Source organism: Terrapene carolina, unplaced genomic scaffold (genome assembly GCF_002925995.2).
Source record: "Terrapene carolina triunguis isolate 2854851 unplaced genomic scaffold, T_m_triunguis-2.0 Scaffold130, whole genome shotgun sequence".
Lineage (NCBI taxonomy): Eukaryota > Metazoa > Chordata > Testudines > Emydidae > Terrapene > Terrapene triunguis.
This window is the reverse complement of record NW_020664481.1, coordinates 10,994,391-11,010,586: the sequence shown is the minus strand read 5'-3', so window position 1 is coordinate 11,010,586 and position 16,196 is coordinate 10,994,391. Positions and strand designations below refer to the sequence as shown.

Below are 16,196 nucleotides of genomic sequence, written 5' to 3'. Positions count from 1 at the left end.
CATTCTGGGCGGGTGCCCAGGCCGCCCCGGGGCCGGAACGATGGTGCCGCGGCGCGCGGGCCGGGGGAAGGAGTACTAGCGATGCACCACGCGGAAGTGAGCCGGGCCGCAGTCAGATCCGGGGAGGAAGGCTGGATGAAGCCGGGGGCTGCCGCAGGGAGTCGGGGCTCGTTCCCGCTCCTTGGTCCCTGTGAGCGGCGGGAAGGAGCCGCCGGGGACTCGCGCTGTAACCGCCCCGGGGTGTCTGGGCTGAGCTAGAGCGGGCGCCCCAGGCCTAGGCGAGCCAGGCGCCTTGGGACAGCGGGGGAGGCTCAGGGGCTCCCTGGGGTGCGGGGGGGGGGGATGCTCAGGGCACAAGCCTGACCTGGGAGTCCTTAGATAGAGAAGCCATTGGGGGGTTCGGGGTGTCCCGTGCAGGCCGAAGGGGAGTCGAGGAATCCGGGGACCCCTGGCAGTGCAGGGAGGGCGCTTGAAGGCGCGGGGCTGGGACCCCTGGCAGTGCAGGGAGGGCCCTTGAAGGCTCGGGGCTGGGACCCCTGGGGGTGCCGAGGGGTCCCGTGACAGCTCTGCGGGGAGTCCAGGGGGGCCCTAGAAGTAGAGCCATGGCCACCCGGCGTTTAACAGACGCGTTCTTGTTGTTGCGGAACAACGCGATCCAAAACCGGCAGCTGCTGGCCGAGCAAGTGAGTAGTTACAGCTCCTCCAGCCCTCTGAATTCACGTAGCATGGCTGCTGCGGTGAGTCTCCTCCCTTCATCCTACTGTATCCCACACTTGCTGCTCTAATGCCATCTGCTTAGGACAGTCAGACAGCAAGTGTCCTTGTCTCCTCCTTCCTCCTCTCTTCACCCCATCTCCTCTGCCCCTAGTAAACCCCTTTGCCTCACCTTCTCCCCCTGCCACCCTTCTCCTCACTCTATATTTCTCCTCCTCCCTATCTCCTTTCCTCTTACTATTTCCTTCCCCCTTACACTTTTCTCCTCATCTCTCACCTTCCATTTGTCCCACACTTCTAAGACCGCCTCTCCCTCCCACTGTCCTCTCCCCATGTAAAATGAATAGAATAGATCTGTCCTATCATACTGATCTTGTCTGTTTGCTCCATAAATAATAATCTTTATTATTATTTAAATATCTTCATATTATTATTAGACATTAAGTTGTTGTCTCTCCTTTTTCTCCCAACCCCACCTCCCTTCCCAGATGAAAGGAACAAAGCTATCTTTTCATTCTGATCTCTTCTTCTCACTTTGTTGTGGGCACTGTTAAAACTTATAATGCAGTTGACCACCATTGTTTTAACCTTTTCTTATCTTGAGACAAGTTGCTGGTATCTCTTTTTTTTTTCCCTTTTCTGAAGTAAAATGAATGACTGTGCTCTCTTCAATGTGTATCTGATATTTTAAGGAAAAAAGAGGCATATAGAATACAAGGGTTGGAAGGGACCTCAGGAGGTCATCTCGTGCAACCCCCTGCTCAAAGCAGGACCAATCCCCAGACAGATTTTTGCCCCAGATCCCTAAATGGCCCCTTCAAGGATTGAACTCAGAACCCTGGGTTTAGCAGGCCAATGCTCAAACCACTGGGCTATCCCATCGGTAGCATGGTGTCATAAATTTGTTAAAATGCAATGCATGAATGCCTTTTGAAGCTCATGTAACATGGCATCCTAGAACTGACGGATCTTTTTGTTGTTTCTTGTTGTAGAAGTTGTTCAATCAATAGATGCATTCCATTCAATCTCCAAATTCTGAAAATACCATCACATAATGACACTTAGTGAAAGTGTAGGAAAAAAGGAAGTAGGATGGCTTATAATTGTCCACACAGCCAGTGCTTGTTTGCCTCTCTTTTAACCTACCCCAAAACATTACACCATTCCCTTTAGGGAATTTGTCACCCAGAAGCAATCTAGAAGCTGAATTTTATTAGGACTTTGAACTTCCAAAGCAACTAGCTCTGTTATCTTAGTGAATGCAAACATCTATTTTCCAGTTGTACATAGAGTGATGAAAAAAGCAAGGAAACAATTTAAGCAAAAGCAATAATGAAATAAAAATTGTCTAGTTTTAAAACCATTTGCAGCCACTCCGTTTTTTATATCTTCATGTCAGTCTGAATCCAGGTACACTTTTAGTTCATAGTTTGATTCTTCCTTGTTTTAAAGAACATGTACATATGCATACATATGTATGACTCTCACAGGCAAAGCCCCTGTTGAATCCTTAAGGAAGGATCTCAAAATTGGACCCATTGTATGAAGTCTATGTTATAGCTACCATTCCTGCAAGAAGATGCAATTAGAGCAGGCCACCATGCAGGCACAGATGTGCTGATTAGCACATCTGCAGGTGAGATCAGGGCCATAAGTGATTTGACATGTTTAGTTATGTATCAGTCATTCAATTTTTCTTTCCCTGGTAGGAATTAGCTTTGCTATTTTTCCATTCTGAAATTTAATTGCTTGTTTTAATAAAGCCACATTCCACTGCTATATATACAGCTAAGTATGGAAAAATCCAGCATACAAAACTCTGTACATTTTTTCAGCTAAATATTATTTCAGCTACTTGAAAATACTTCATAGTATAATAGCAAATGTAGAAGCTAATTGGACTCTGCAGGCACAGGAGTCCACCCTTGTACATCAGTTTGCAGGATTGGGGCTTGGAGTGTATTCTCTCCATTGGTAATTTAAACATACAGCAACTTATTATATATATGCTGCAGTTCTAATTTGGATGTTTTAAATATGAAAGGAGAAGTCCTTCCATTTTTCTCCTTAATATCTTATTGTTTGTTTCCTCTTTCTTCTCTGACAGTTTTTATAGCTTTTGTTGTTTGTATTCTATTGCAAAGTGGTTATAATACATAGTGCAGATACCACCAAGCATAATCCTCAAGTGCAAGAGGACAAACTCTATACCTGTGGCTGTTTGTAAATTTTGGTCTGGTCAGACTGTGATGGAAAACTTCAGATTCCAGTGTTACTTTGAAATCACTTATGAAATAATTATCGAGAGAGAGTGGCTTTTGTAAATGTATATAAACAGGCCCAATTTGAATTGAGTTTTAAAAATTGTATTTCAGTAAGTAACGAAGCACCCCATTTGACAGCCCAGCCAAGTAGATTTCTGGCTGGTAACTGAAACTACATTAGTATAGAATTGTCTCTGTCCATTTCCACTTTTAAGTCAATCTTCTCATTTATTTAGAAAAGCCTCCAGTAAACGTATGGGTCCTCCTTTCTTTCTCTGTTGCTTTTCATTAGTGCATTTTCTGTAAGGAGAAACGGTACTTAATGCTATAAATTCCATTTCAACCTGGGAGCTGCCGTTGACTAATCTTTGTTCATGGTTAGCTTTATTCCACCTATCTTTGTACAAGCTCCTTATGAAATTACATTTATAAAATAGTAAAGGTCACACCTAGTAATATATTTTAAATGTACTTTATTTTGGCACTCTATTTGGCTTTTCTAAAATTTTATTTGTCCAGATTGTAATTAGAGGTTGTTAAATCACCAGGATTTTTTTTAGACATTCTAAAGTTTTAATATTTACCTAGAAATGTTACTGATCGTAAAAACAGGCGTAGAAGCAGCTGGCCAATCAAATTCAGTTTCCATTGAAAGGGTAATGGGTTAGTAATACTTAGCACTTGTTTACAGCTTTATATTTTCAAAGCCTTTTTACTAGCATTGATGGAATAAAAAGCTATTTTGTCAAGTGCTGGTGTAAATGCAACCAGTACTGGCAGAGATTGAAAAGCTTCATGTCTCCTTGTTGCCCTGTGTGAAATGAATTATTAATTCGACCTAGTTCCTAGTGGACAGCTGTCTGTTCCATAATTGTGACTTAGTTAAATCCACGTTTGTCTCAGCAAGAAAGCCAAAAACGATATAGACCGAGCTATCTGTCATATATCTGTCTGGGGTGCCTATCACTACACCTAGCAGTATAGCATCTATGCAAATTGCCTTTTCCTCCCTAACATGGTGCCTCCAGAGCAGGGTTGAAGCACAATGGCAGGTTGACAAAGCCTAATTGTCACTACCTTGTCTTACTTTGTTTTGGGATAAACAGGTTCCAGGGTTGTTGATCTACCACCCTTCATGAGTACTAGAAATTGCTGTAAAAAGTTAACTTTTTTTATTCTGCATTAGAATAGTTCAGCCTTCTGATACTGACAGTCATTGAATCAATGCAACTGAAATTTTAAATACTCAGGCAAAGTTTAAATACTTAGCATTCTTAAATTACTTTTTATTTCTAAAGCGGAGTATGTAAATATAAGAGGTATTTAAGTGTAGCATGAGACACCTTTTTACCTCTGAAGCATTTTGTCCTTGCTTTAAAAGTAACGTTTGCTTTTTTTATTTTTCAATGATTCTTCTGGCCTCCTATTCATACACCATACAGTACAAAGATAACACAGTGGTTACACTGATAAAGTTGCAAATATATTGTAGTTGCTAGTCTTTTATATGCTTTTCAACTATAAGAACAATAACATTATTTGATAAATAGAGTATACTAAACTAGCTCTTGCATCTTTTGGTGTTTGGGTGTGGCTTTTTTTGCCTTTCACTATGTCCTCTTAAGGTGAGTGGGATGCTTATCAGTAAATGTGTGTCTTGAGTCAATTTTTTAAGCTTTGCCTAATAAAAATATCAAACCAAAATGCATACAGGTCCTCCAATCTCTTTCTTGAATTGAATGTGTCAAAATGTATGCTGGGTTTTGAATATTATGGACACATGATCCTTGCTACATTCAACTGTTACAGCTCACATTAAACATGTTTTACACAGCAATTCTTCTATCTGATAGTTGGTATTTGAAATCATATATTGTATTTAAATCAATTTCTTGACTGTTCCTTGATTATTTTTTTTAAACAAAAATTGTGTTCCTGTTTACCAGTTTAACTGAAATAACTTTTAAAGAAAAATGTACTTTTGTGCACCAGGCTAAATGCTTATATAGATACATTGAGAATGCTGTATTTTATTAGCCATTACTGTTTTAAGAGCCTCTTTGGTTTGTTTTGGTAAACTGTCAATTTTTAAAAAATAAAGCTTCAGTATTTTCTCAACTGACTGTACCCTATCTCTGTCCTATGTCTCTCTCTCTCTCTTTTACCTTTTGCTGTCCCTAAATGGATGGGGCTGATGGAATCAACAAATCATATCAGGAGCTGGATGAGGTATTATTTTTTTTATGTTTTGTTCCACCATGGTGCATCCAGTGTAGATGATGATTAGTTAGAACACTCATTTCTTTTTACTGTTAATTTTTGAGATTTAACAGTGTGAGATCACTGATGGTTTTTTCACAATACAAGGATGAGGCAGCTTTTTCATTAGTGTGAAGGAGAGCTTTTGTGAGACATTTTGATGTTCAGGGTAGTCACATTACAGTATTACTATATACTTACATAAAACTGTCCAGATTTACTTTGTACACACTATATATAAAAACTTTATACAGTGAAACCATTAAATGTTATTCCTGCTTTTGTAAACTATAGCAGGCATAGGGCTTATTTCTGAGAGTAGTCCCTTAGGTTTCAATGGACTAAGCAGTGTGCCGAGTAATGTTTGCAGCAACAGGGCCTTTGGGGGAGTATCCTTATTATCAACAGATCTTCAAAGCTTAAGCTTTTAAATTAGAAAAACATTATACACTAGAAACAATTAATTTGCACAGCTTTTGATTGTCGGCACAGCTACAAAATATACATGTTGCCATCTGCTTACGCAAAGTAGTATTAGTGGGATTTCTCTATTATGACATCTTCGGTTTACATGACATTTTGAAAAATCTTGCCTTCGCAATCACGTATAATCCATCTGTATAGGCACAGCAACCTACTTCAAAATGCAACCCAAACAAAATGAACTGAAGAAAACGTACTTCAGTAACTTTTTCTTAATATAAAGTACCGGTACATCATCAGAGACCATTCATGCTGCTTTATTTAATTATAAAATAAAGCCATTTTATTATTCGTTCAATGTCCTATAAAGAAGCGGAGTGGTTCTGTTTGTAGCTGGAGCAGTGCGTTGCAGCAGTACTTCAGTGGGAATGAGAGGAGGCTGAGTGAATTAAGTTAGAAAGTATGGTCTAGTGGCTAGATCACAGGACTGGGCGTCAAGAGACTTAGGTCTCATTTCTAGCTCTGCCATAAATTTTCTGTGGACAAGTCATTTAACCTCTCAGTGCCTCTATTTACCCATCAGTTATATTAGGATACTACTTCAAGGGATTTGTGAGGGTTTGTTAAAGTTTTCTTTCTGAGGTACTCAGAAGGAAAGTGCTATAGGAGTGTTAAGTGGTTTATGTTGTTGTTTATTGTACTATTGGCCTTACCTCAGAGTTTCCTTGTTTGTACAGAGCTGTAATGAGCCTGACTGTTGTAACTACATACTGTGTTCATTTCCCTTTTTAATTACAAGTTATTTCAATCGCATATAAAAAAAAATAAAATATACTGAAGGTTACAGCAGCTAACTCAGCAGAAAGAACAGATCCAGGTAAACTACCTTGTTCTATGTGTCTAAATCAGTTTGAGATTCTTCTGTTGTTAGCTTTGGGGGGTAAAAAGGAGTGGCAGGGAGGGCACAAAGAGATTGCTAGGGTAAGGAAATAAATGGACATCTTCCTTCCACCCACTCCACACCTTAAGGACACAATTCTGATTGAGGATAAACAAGTGTATTTCATCATTAATTATGTCAAATCCTATAACAGTATATAATGCATCGGCATATCTGACATCAGAACTGGGCCTTTAGTCTTTGCCAGACTGAGCAAAGATGTTATGCTCTTTTTAGCTTCTTTGTTTTATTTTAAGGCTTTATTAGATGCCTCTTGAGGGTGAAGTGAAAATTTTTTGACCTACCCCTAACAGTAAGATTTGGAAAATAAGGCTCCTGCACACTTACTGTAAGCATTTGCAACTCTGCAGATAATCTTTGTGATTAGTTCTCTCTCTCTTTCCCTTAAAACCTTTCAACTTTTCAAATCTGGTTGCAGCCATGCTATCTTTTAATAGAAATCCGTGCTCTGTTTTCAAGTATACTATCTAACTCTCCTCAAAATGTACTGCACCCTCATTTTAAAACTTACAACACTGCTGTAAATAAATCAATGTACTTCAGCTTCCAATAACATTAAACTCTATATCATGACACCCATCTTCTATCATTCAAATTATGTGACTCCTATGAATTGTGATATACACAGGATGTTTTTCCTCTTTGTATTTGTGCTGTTCTAGAGAACATACTATTATGTTAGCGGGCCACTTTTTAAAGGCTTGCTTTCACTATGAGAGTCACTGTAATTACCGGTACATACAAAATGGTTTTGAGGTTGTTTCCTTCTAAAAGCATTTCTGTTGGTCCCTCCCCATCTGAGGCTGGGAGGCCACCAAAACTTCAAAGGTTCCTCCCCCAGAAGATTTTTTGTTCAAGTATGGAGTAGATGTCTTGATGTCACTGGTTTCCAAGGCTCAGAAGGTGCCAATAAGAGTCATTTGGGACTCCCGGAGGGGGTAGCCTGCCTGCAGGTGTTGCTTCTCCTCTCTTGAGAACGTATAGTGGGGGAACATACTTGGGTTCTTATGCTGTGGAAGCAAGAGTGGGTTTCTTCCCTCCCCCTGCCACCTCCAACATTGCTCTGGACCAGGGGGAAGTCACATCTGGGCTCTGCCCTACTCTCCACCTCTTGGGAATCTGTAAGGCTTCTTGGAAAAGTATTCCTATTCTCCGTGCCCTCCGTGTGCTGCCCCAACTTGCTGATCATCATAATTTGGATCCTCCAAGTTTTCTTCATATCAGTTCTAGAAGACCTTACACGTGATCATTTATTAAATATATTGGTCTAGGAGGTACTTATCTACCCCGTGTCCCCCTAGTATCTGAGATTCCGAATGAATCAAATACAGTATTTATGTGAAAGAACTCACTGGAGACTGAGAATATAGAAAACTTTGCTTTCTTAGCTTCAAAGGGAGCTAATAAACATTATCTTTGGTTATTTGGAAATCTCATACTATTGTTTGAGACTACAAAACAATATATATATATATATATATATATATATATATTTTTAAATTAAGCCCTTGAAATGAAATTTGAAACTTTTGGCTAGCCCTGATCTGTAGAGAAATGTGGCCAATATGAGGATCCAGTGGCAACAAGCTCTCACATAGAATGAGGCCACTTCCCTTACTCCAGCTCAAGGGCTTCCTGAGTCCCAACTTTGAAGCAGAGAGGAAAATGTGTGGCTGCCCGCTAGTTGCAGAGTGGATTCTATCTCCCGAGTCCTGGCAGGACACAAGGACATTGCTAATTAATGTGTGAGAAACAAGCCGGGAAATGAGGAGCATCCATCACAAATGAGTAAACTGTACATGGAGTGCATTAACTACTCTGTTAAGATGGCCTTTTTTAAGGGAGGTTGCAGTTACAGTGATTACGAATACCTGAATTGGATGTCTATAATCTGAATAGACATCGGTTTCTGTCTTTAAATTTGTTGCTTTTCCCCTTCATAGCTTGCTGATGATCGCATGGCACTAGTATCAGGGATCAGTTTAGATCCCGAAGCAGCAGTTTATGTAACAAAGCGGCTACCTCCCAAATGGGTTGATGGAGTGGGAGAAGTAAGTACTTGCATGTTATTGTTGGGTGTAGTTTCTCGTGCAAGGATTTTATTGGGAAAATAGCTGTGACAACCTTAATGCAATAAGGTTTATTGTAATAGTAATTTACAAAGGAGTTAGTTGAAGTAAAGTCTTTTTGTAAATTCTAATGCTGTTTTACATGCATAATGCAAGACACACGGCACAAAAAGTGAACCTACTAGTACAGATTTCAAAAAGGCCTCCAAAAATGTACTCACAACATTTACAATCATGTCCTTTTCTGTATACAAAAAACCTCATGTGCACAAAAATGTTTATTCAGCCTTTACAAGCACAAGACGCTGCTTGCAGACATCTGGCTTATGACCTTAGAGTTGTATTGGTAGAAGCCAATTTGAAATTATTCCCTTGAATTTAAACCATTATGCTTGGTTTGTATTACAACACCATGTGATATGGGTAAAGGTGCCATCTGGATTTTTCATATTCCCTTCTACATTTACATTTTTGATTTTATATTAGTTTTTTGTATTAGTTTTTTATATAATTTGAATGATCCTTTGACTGTATTATGGTCCAGTCCAGTGGAGTTATATCTTTGAAAGTACCATAGTCCCATCCAGTGGATACTGGTGGAGGTTTATACTAAGTTAAAATGTCAAAAGAGCAACAAGGTCACAGACCAAACCTCAGAGGCCAACTTTGTACATTTTGGCTTAAAATATTTGGCCTATTTTTCTACAGTACACGCTTCTGTTAATTATGTCTTTACATAAATTAAGTCTATCTGATATTTGTCAGAACCTTTTCCTTTGTGGCATTACTGTCCTTTCTCCATTTCTTTTAGATTCAGGATGATATCAGTAGGATTAAACAGAAGATGAAAGAATTAGCCAGTCTTCACGACAAATATTTAAACAGACCTACTTTGGATGATAGCAGCGAAGAAGAACATGCAATAGAAATTACTACCCAAGAGATCACACAGGTGCAGATAAAATATTTTCAGAGAAGATGTTAATTATGTTCACTTCCGAAGCCACAGTTTTACTTTGCTCTATCCTGGTGTGGCACTGACTTATTTGAAATAAAGTTCACGTTTGATAATCAGTGCGCTCTTGTGGTTAGAACAGGGAGCCAGAACTTTGGGGTTCTGTGCCTAGTTCTTCCACTATGTCACTGAGATCCTGGGTGGTGGAGTCATACTCTATGACTGACTCTATGATGACAAGTCACTTACTTGCTCTGTGCCTCAGTTTACCCATCTGTAATATAGATGTTAACCCCCTTGCTGTAGGATTGTGAGGCTCAAGTAATTCATGTTTGTAAAGGAGTTATAAAATATAAAATAGTATTACTAATATGCAACCTCCATTCTGAACAGAAGTAATTACTTTCTAATGGAGTAAATATTGTTCTTGGGCAGAACAACCTGCATGCTCTCTTGAATGCCTTTTTTATTCACAAAGTAAATATCATAACTTGCTTAATCACAAATCCTTTAATCAGTTACAAAATCTAGCTTACAGAAAACTTTCATTTACATTTAGCTGCAGAGTTGTTTGGATTTTAGTCTTCATCTGAGTGCTGTGTTTTTATATCCATTTAAATGACAGCCTGGACATCAGTGTACTTTACTTTTCTTTAAAAATCCTTATGTTAAAGTATTACAGTCATTCATTCAGCATTTGAGCCATGTGATAATTAAAATGTCTTACTATTCTTTGACTAATGGGAATTATTTTTTCAGCTATTTCACAGATGCCAGAGAGCAGTCCAGGCCTTGCAGAGCAGGTCACGTAATTGTACAGAACAAGAAGAACGTGTTCTCAGAAACATAGTGTCTTGCTTAGCACAGTCGCTTCAGGACCTATCCACCAACTTTAGGCATGCACAGTCTGACTATCTCAAACGTAAGCATCTGCAAAGACATATAGTACTCAGTGCCTTCTGTCTGCAAAGTATTGAACAAATACCCTCGCCCTATTCCATTTGTGCTGTGAAGGTGGTATCCCCATTTTCTGGGTTGGGGAAACAGAAGCACAGAGAGGTTAAGTGACTTGTCCAAGATCACAAAGAGCTAGTAGTGGAATTCAGGAATTCCTGGCTCTAAGTCCTGTGCTCAAACCACTTAACTGTGCCTCTTTTGTTCTTATTTATAAAATAAGTTAATATACTTAGCGTGGTCGTGATACAAGTACAAATATGAGGTGTATATATATGAGTGAAGTCTTATGTACAGTTTGAGCTGCAGGCAACAAGTGGAGATCGATTGCTAATAAATGTTAATGTCCAACAGCCATAGAGGAGAGAAAACACAGATGCAAAATGCTATGTGCAATATACCACATATATAATGTGCAGTGTCCAAAATTCTGTAACTAGGCAAATTCACCAACTTATTTTTATCTTGTCCACTTAATGTTGACCTAATATCTCTTCACCCTGTAGCACAGCACTATAGTTGCCACAGGTAAGGTTTGGGATCATGACTAGGAGGAGACATGCAACTAAGAGGATTTCTCTGTTAGAAAATAACTTCCGGGGTGACACACTGAAAACTGCTGCCCTGTGAGAGACATAGTGCATGTATCTACCTAGGTACCCACATCACCTTAGTATCTGTATTTACTCATCACCTCTAGCTTTGCTCAATCCTAATAATGTGCTTTTCTGCAAAAAGAAATAAAATAATTTTTTAAAGATGGGGCAACAAAAAAACCTTTAAATTACTTTAAATTTGATATGCTGAATGTTAGAGCATGCTGAATTACTTGAAGTTCATGGAACATGATGATTAAGAGTTGTTGAGCTAACCAGAATCTTGTGTAGTCAAAGTTGGTCATGCTTTGTAAATAGCCATCTGTATATGGTGATTAAATTTCAGTGCCTGGCACTTAGGAAAATCTGGCTAATGGCGTGATATTGCTCTGCATAAATAAGTTTCCCTCTCCTGCACATCTCTTGTGTCCTCCTGAAGCTTCTGGAAAAATCTTATTTCACCTAAAGTACATTAACATTCAGAATGTTGTATTTCAAACCGGTAATAGTGGCTCTGAGTGACTTTCTGCTTTGTGTATCCCAATATTATACTCAACCACAGCTTTTCTCTTTTTACAGGCATGAAGAATCGAGAAGAAAGATCCAAGCATTTCTTCGATACGTCAGTCCCGCTTATGGATGATGGAGAGGACAGTACTCTTTATGATAGGGTAAGTTAGTAGGTATTAAGTGAAGTTTATTGGAGAGTGGGGTTTTTTTGTTTGTTTTTTTACTGTGGTCTTAAATATGAGAATCATGAGAATGAATCAAAAATCAGATTGTGTCTGATGTATGCATCAAACCACATGGGAGTTCCATCTTGCCAGTTGTCTTAGTGTTTTCCTAATAGCACTATTGTAAATGGGGGGGGTTTAAAGACTTTAATTTAAAAAAAGTATTTTTCTGCTCTGATATGTCACCACTAAGATGTGTTCAGTAATATGTACCATGCCATACATTTTGGGGGAAAAGGAAGAGCACAGATTGTCATTCATAATGTTAGGAAGTTGGGATTAGCTTTGATTTTTGCAGTGTGGGAGACATGAGTTCAGGAATCAAACTCTCATTCCCCTGATAGGGACTAGGAGCTCTGCAGAGGCAGCATTGTCACCCCTCACTCCATCTTCCCAGGGCACATGCAGGGGTTCTGAAGAGAATTGTCATCAGCTGGCAGGATGGTAGCTTCAATTGGATGGTGGCAATGTGCAATCATTAGGCGTGATCCCTGTGACTCTATTTCCTCTTGACAAAGAAGTTGAAGTTTTCTGCACAGACCTTATGGAGCATAGATACGAAGAATGGGTCCAATGTAATGCTTCACCTCTACCTCACCTACTTGGTATATTACACAATACACATCTCTAGCGTTACCACGCATGCCAGATGCATCCCTTACAAGTACCCACAGCAGTGTTTCAGGGAACTGCGTACCCCTGCTATGTGAGTGTTTCTCAGTATGCCTCTGTTTGTTGGCACTGTAAAACACCACAACCTCCAGTGCTAAAGGGTTAAGCAGCAAACTCGTGGAAAAGGTGGTAGACTGTATTTCAAGTAGCATAATAAAAGTAGTGTTCCACTTGACCTCTAAACAAGAGAGCCTGAAAATGAGCACAGTGCTTTGTAGTGAATGGCCTTGGGAGATAAAAATAGTATTGTCTGTAATACAAAATGATTCTGCAAACACAGTCATTGCTGTGGTATACACACTTTAACAGCAGTTAACCTTATGAGATGTTCTGTACACTGAGCATTGAGTAGCTAGGGCATACCTACTACCATTGACATGTATGTTTTGCCATTTCTTTGGTTTTATACATGCGGGCAAACTTGCTTTCAGACAGATTTTTATGTCCTGCTGACATTTTAACTGCTAGCCTATTTTGGGTGTGCAAGTTTCTTCTTTTTAAATTATGCATAGCTGGATTTAAATCATGTCTACCAGAAATACAGATGGCAATCCAAATTATTTTTGTGGCAGCCCTAAATCTGTTACATATTTAATGCACAGTTGCACACTAAGATTTTTTTTCTTAATGATGTCTGTGGCTGCTATGGGAGTTCCAAAGAGACCCTGGCATTAGGATGACAATACTTTATATTTATTACTACCAGTGTTCCATGTTATTACTGTTAGCTCATCATTTAAATCTTCTATTTCTACAGGGTTTTACGGATGACCAGTTAGTATTGGTGGAACAAAACTCATTAATGGTGGAAGAGCGGGAACGAGAAATCCGCCAGATTGTACAATCAATCTCTGATCTCAATGAAATATTTAGGGACCTTGGATCAATGATAGTGGAACAGGTGTGTGGACCCAGGGTATCAGCACTACAGACAGAGCTGGTAGCACTGCCTGTTATTAAGGTTGCCTGACACTTCTCGCTGTTAAGACCCTCTTTTCAATTTCTTACAACTTTGCCAAATTTCAACCATTTGGGCTCTAATATTCCATGCTTGGTGTCTGCCTCAAGCTAGTTTGCATATTCCCCCCTTCTTTCTTTCCCCTCTGCCACCAAAATAGTTTCCAGGCTAGGGGAAAATATGTTTGCTCATGTTAAAAAAATTCTGGCAACCTTTTCTAGTGTGTGTCTGTGTATCAGTGCTGGGAAGCACCCTCTCGGTTGCTATGTAGATATACCCATACCCAAAGGGTTTGGATGCCCATTGTTTCTTTTCATTTCCATGGTGCAAGGAATTTGGGGGTTGAGAAAACTAACCAAGAGTACAACATTGTTTCCTGGGATCATGAAAAAGTGTTAAAGTTGCAAGAAACTTTTGGTCATTACAAGTAACTGGATCTGCATTTATAATTTAAAAACTGAAATGATCACTGTTAAAGCATGCACAATTTGAGGTGTATAATAGTCCCATTATTTAGGCAACCAAGCTAGGAACTCCTTTAAAGACAACATTTTATTTTCTTGACCTGTTCTTTTTTTTTAAGACTGCATAGTTCATCAGTTATCTTCCGTGAACCCTATTTATCACCCTCTTATTAATTGTAACTGATTGTTACAATTGTAGTATTTATTTAGGTTCAGGTGCATGCTCATTATAACTGTTGTTTGTTATTCAGGGTACAGTTCTGGACAGAATTGACTACAATGTTGAGCAGTCGTGTGTAAAAACCGAAGAGGGATTGAAACAATTACATAAGGTAAACAGAGAGGATGTTTAAGATACTATATACTTTGTTACATGATACTCTTTAATATTTTTAAGTAGATCCATCAAACAACATGGCCAATTTAAAAAAAAAAAAATAACTGGTGCCTCTTCTGTCACGTACAATGGCTTTGTGGCAATTGTGGATGCAACAGCAAGTGAAATCTATGATCTGACTCTACCAGGAACTTTACTGGGTAACATTTTCAAACATAACAAGGAGTCTAGTGGCACCTTAAAGACTAACAGATTTATTTGGGCATAAGTTTTCATGGGTAAAAAACCCACTTCATCAGATGCAACCATTTTCAAACATGGTTCCTGGCAGTAGGCACCCAATCCATAGTTGAGCACGTAAATACAGGTGGCCTGACTTCCAATTGCTGAGCCTCATGCAGCTTACACAGAAAATAAGACTAGTTCCTTAGGTCCCTCATCGTGGACTTAAATCCCTCACTTTAGGTGCCTAAGTTTGCAAATGTCCCTGGAGGCCTGGGCTTAATATGCAGGCATTGCTTTTTGTGGAGCTAACCGTGGGTATTTTCCTTTTTTCTACTGCATCAGCTAGGATTTTAGTCCAACCTTATGCTTCTGCTCTGGACATCTTAGCTTTGAGGTAGCTGAAAAGCTTGGATTCCAGCAAAATGATACAAAAAGGCTTTTTTTTTTTTCCTCTTTTTTAAAAATGTAGGATTTTGTTCTGTTCAATTGAATCCTTCCATGGCTGGCAAAAACATGGAATGAGAGGTTTATGCTTAACCTCAGAATCTCAGTGGCCCATTATATTTTGGAAACTTGGAAGTCTATTTACTGCAAACTCAGTCTTCTCATATCATTGCAGATTTCTGATACATTGTCATCAGCAAAGTGCCATTGGAGAAAAGCATAATGCATTGCTATCTAGTTTCTTTTTTCTGCTTGTGTATAAAGATGAATTGGGGACCACTGAAAACAGGGCATTGATCCTCTGGCTATAATTATTAAAGTAATGACCAGCAGTTTGCACAAAATGGGCTAGAAATAAATAAATGATCAGAACTGGAAAGATACAGTCATGTTCGTGACCCTGCCACAGGTCCCTTGTGGTATACTGATTAGAGCTTGGATCCTTAGCGCAATATGCATTTTATACTGACTGTTTTCTGTAGATGTGTGCTGTAGCTAAGCACTTGGTAGAAATCTAATCAGTCACAGGAAATATATATGCAAATTATCATGATACTGTAAAACAGAGAGTGCTATTTTCAATACGATTGGTATCTCTTTTTTCTTTAAGGCATATGTTAGTTTTCTTTTCTGCTTTAATATGCACAGCTATTTCAAACTATCAAGCTATTTCAAACTCTGTATACCAACTGATTTGCATTAATTTACTTTGGAAACCTGATGCCATTAATATTATTAAAATATTCCTCCCTCATAACAAAATGAAAATTACACAAGCCATTGTTTTGGGATACTTTAAGGGCCAGATTTACAGGCTAATTAGGTGTGCAATTACGTTGACTGCACATCAGATAATTGCATATGAAAGTGGCTAGTTAACATTTCTTCACCAGCCCTATTAAGCATTTCTCATGAAAAATTTCTATCATTTTTCATTTTCTTCAAAAGTTGTCATGGTGTTTGTCTATTTTGATTTAAGAAATCAAAACAAGAATCGTTGTTTGGTTTTGATTTTAAAATTTTAGTTTTGGCTTCTTTTGGTGGGGGTGGTTCCCCCCTCTATTCCCCTGAGTGGGGGAATGGAGAGAAGGGGGTAGAAAACTGAAAACCAAATCAAAACAAAAATTTTCAATTCCAATTTCAGAAACTAAAAACAAAATTTTCATT

At 38.9% G+C, this 16,196-nt stretch overlaps 1 protein-coding gene across 1 annotated transcript in view; it reads left to right on the top strand.

Annotated features, from left to right (window-relative positions):
• Positions 1-376: 376 nt before the first annotated feature.
• The window catches only part of STX16 (syntaxin 16), a 28,400-nt gene continuing 12,580 nt past the window's right edge, over positions 377-16,196 (top strand). Inside the window, exons 1-8 of the mRNA XM_026652752.2 lie at positions 377-683; positions 5,196-5,207; positions 8,565-8,672; positions 9,502-9,642; positions 10,405-10,567; positions 11,775-11,866; positions 13,359-13,502; positions 14,275-14,355. Of these exons, the coding sequence (XP_026508537.2) occupies positions 603-683; positions 5,196-5,207; positions 8,565-8,672; positions 9,502-9,642; positions 10,405-10,567; positions 11,775-11,866; positions 13,359-13,502; positions 14,275-14,355 (822 nt within the window). The 5' untranslated portion in view covers positions 377-602. The remainder of the gene's footprint in view (positions 684-5,195; positions 5,208-8,564; positions 8,673-9,501; positions 9,643-10,404; positions 10,568-11,774; positions 11,867-13,358; positions 13,503-14,274; positions 14,356-16,196) is intronic.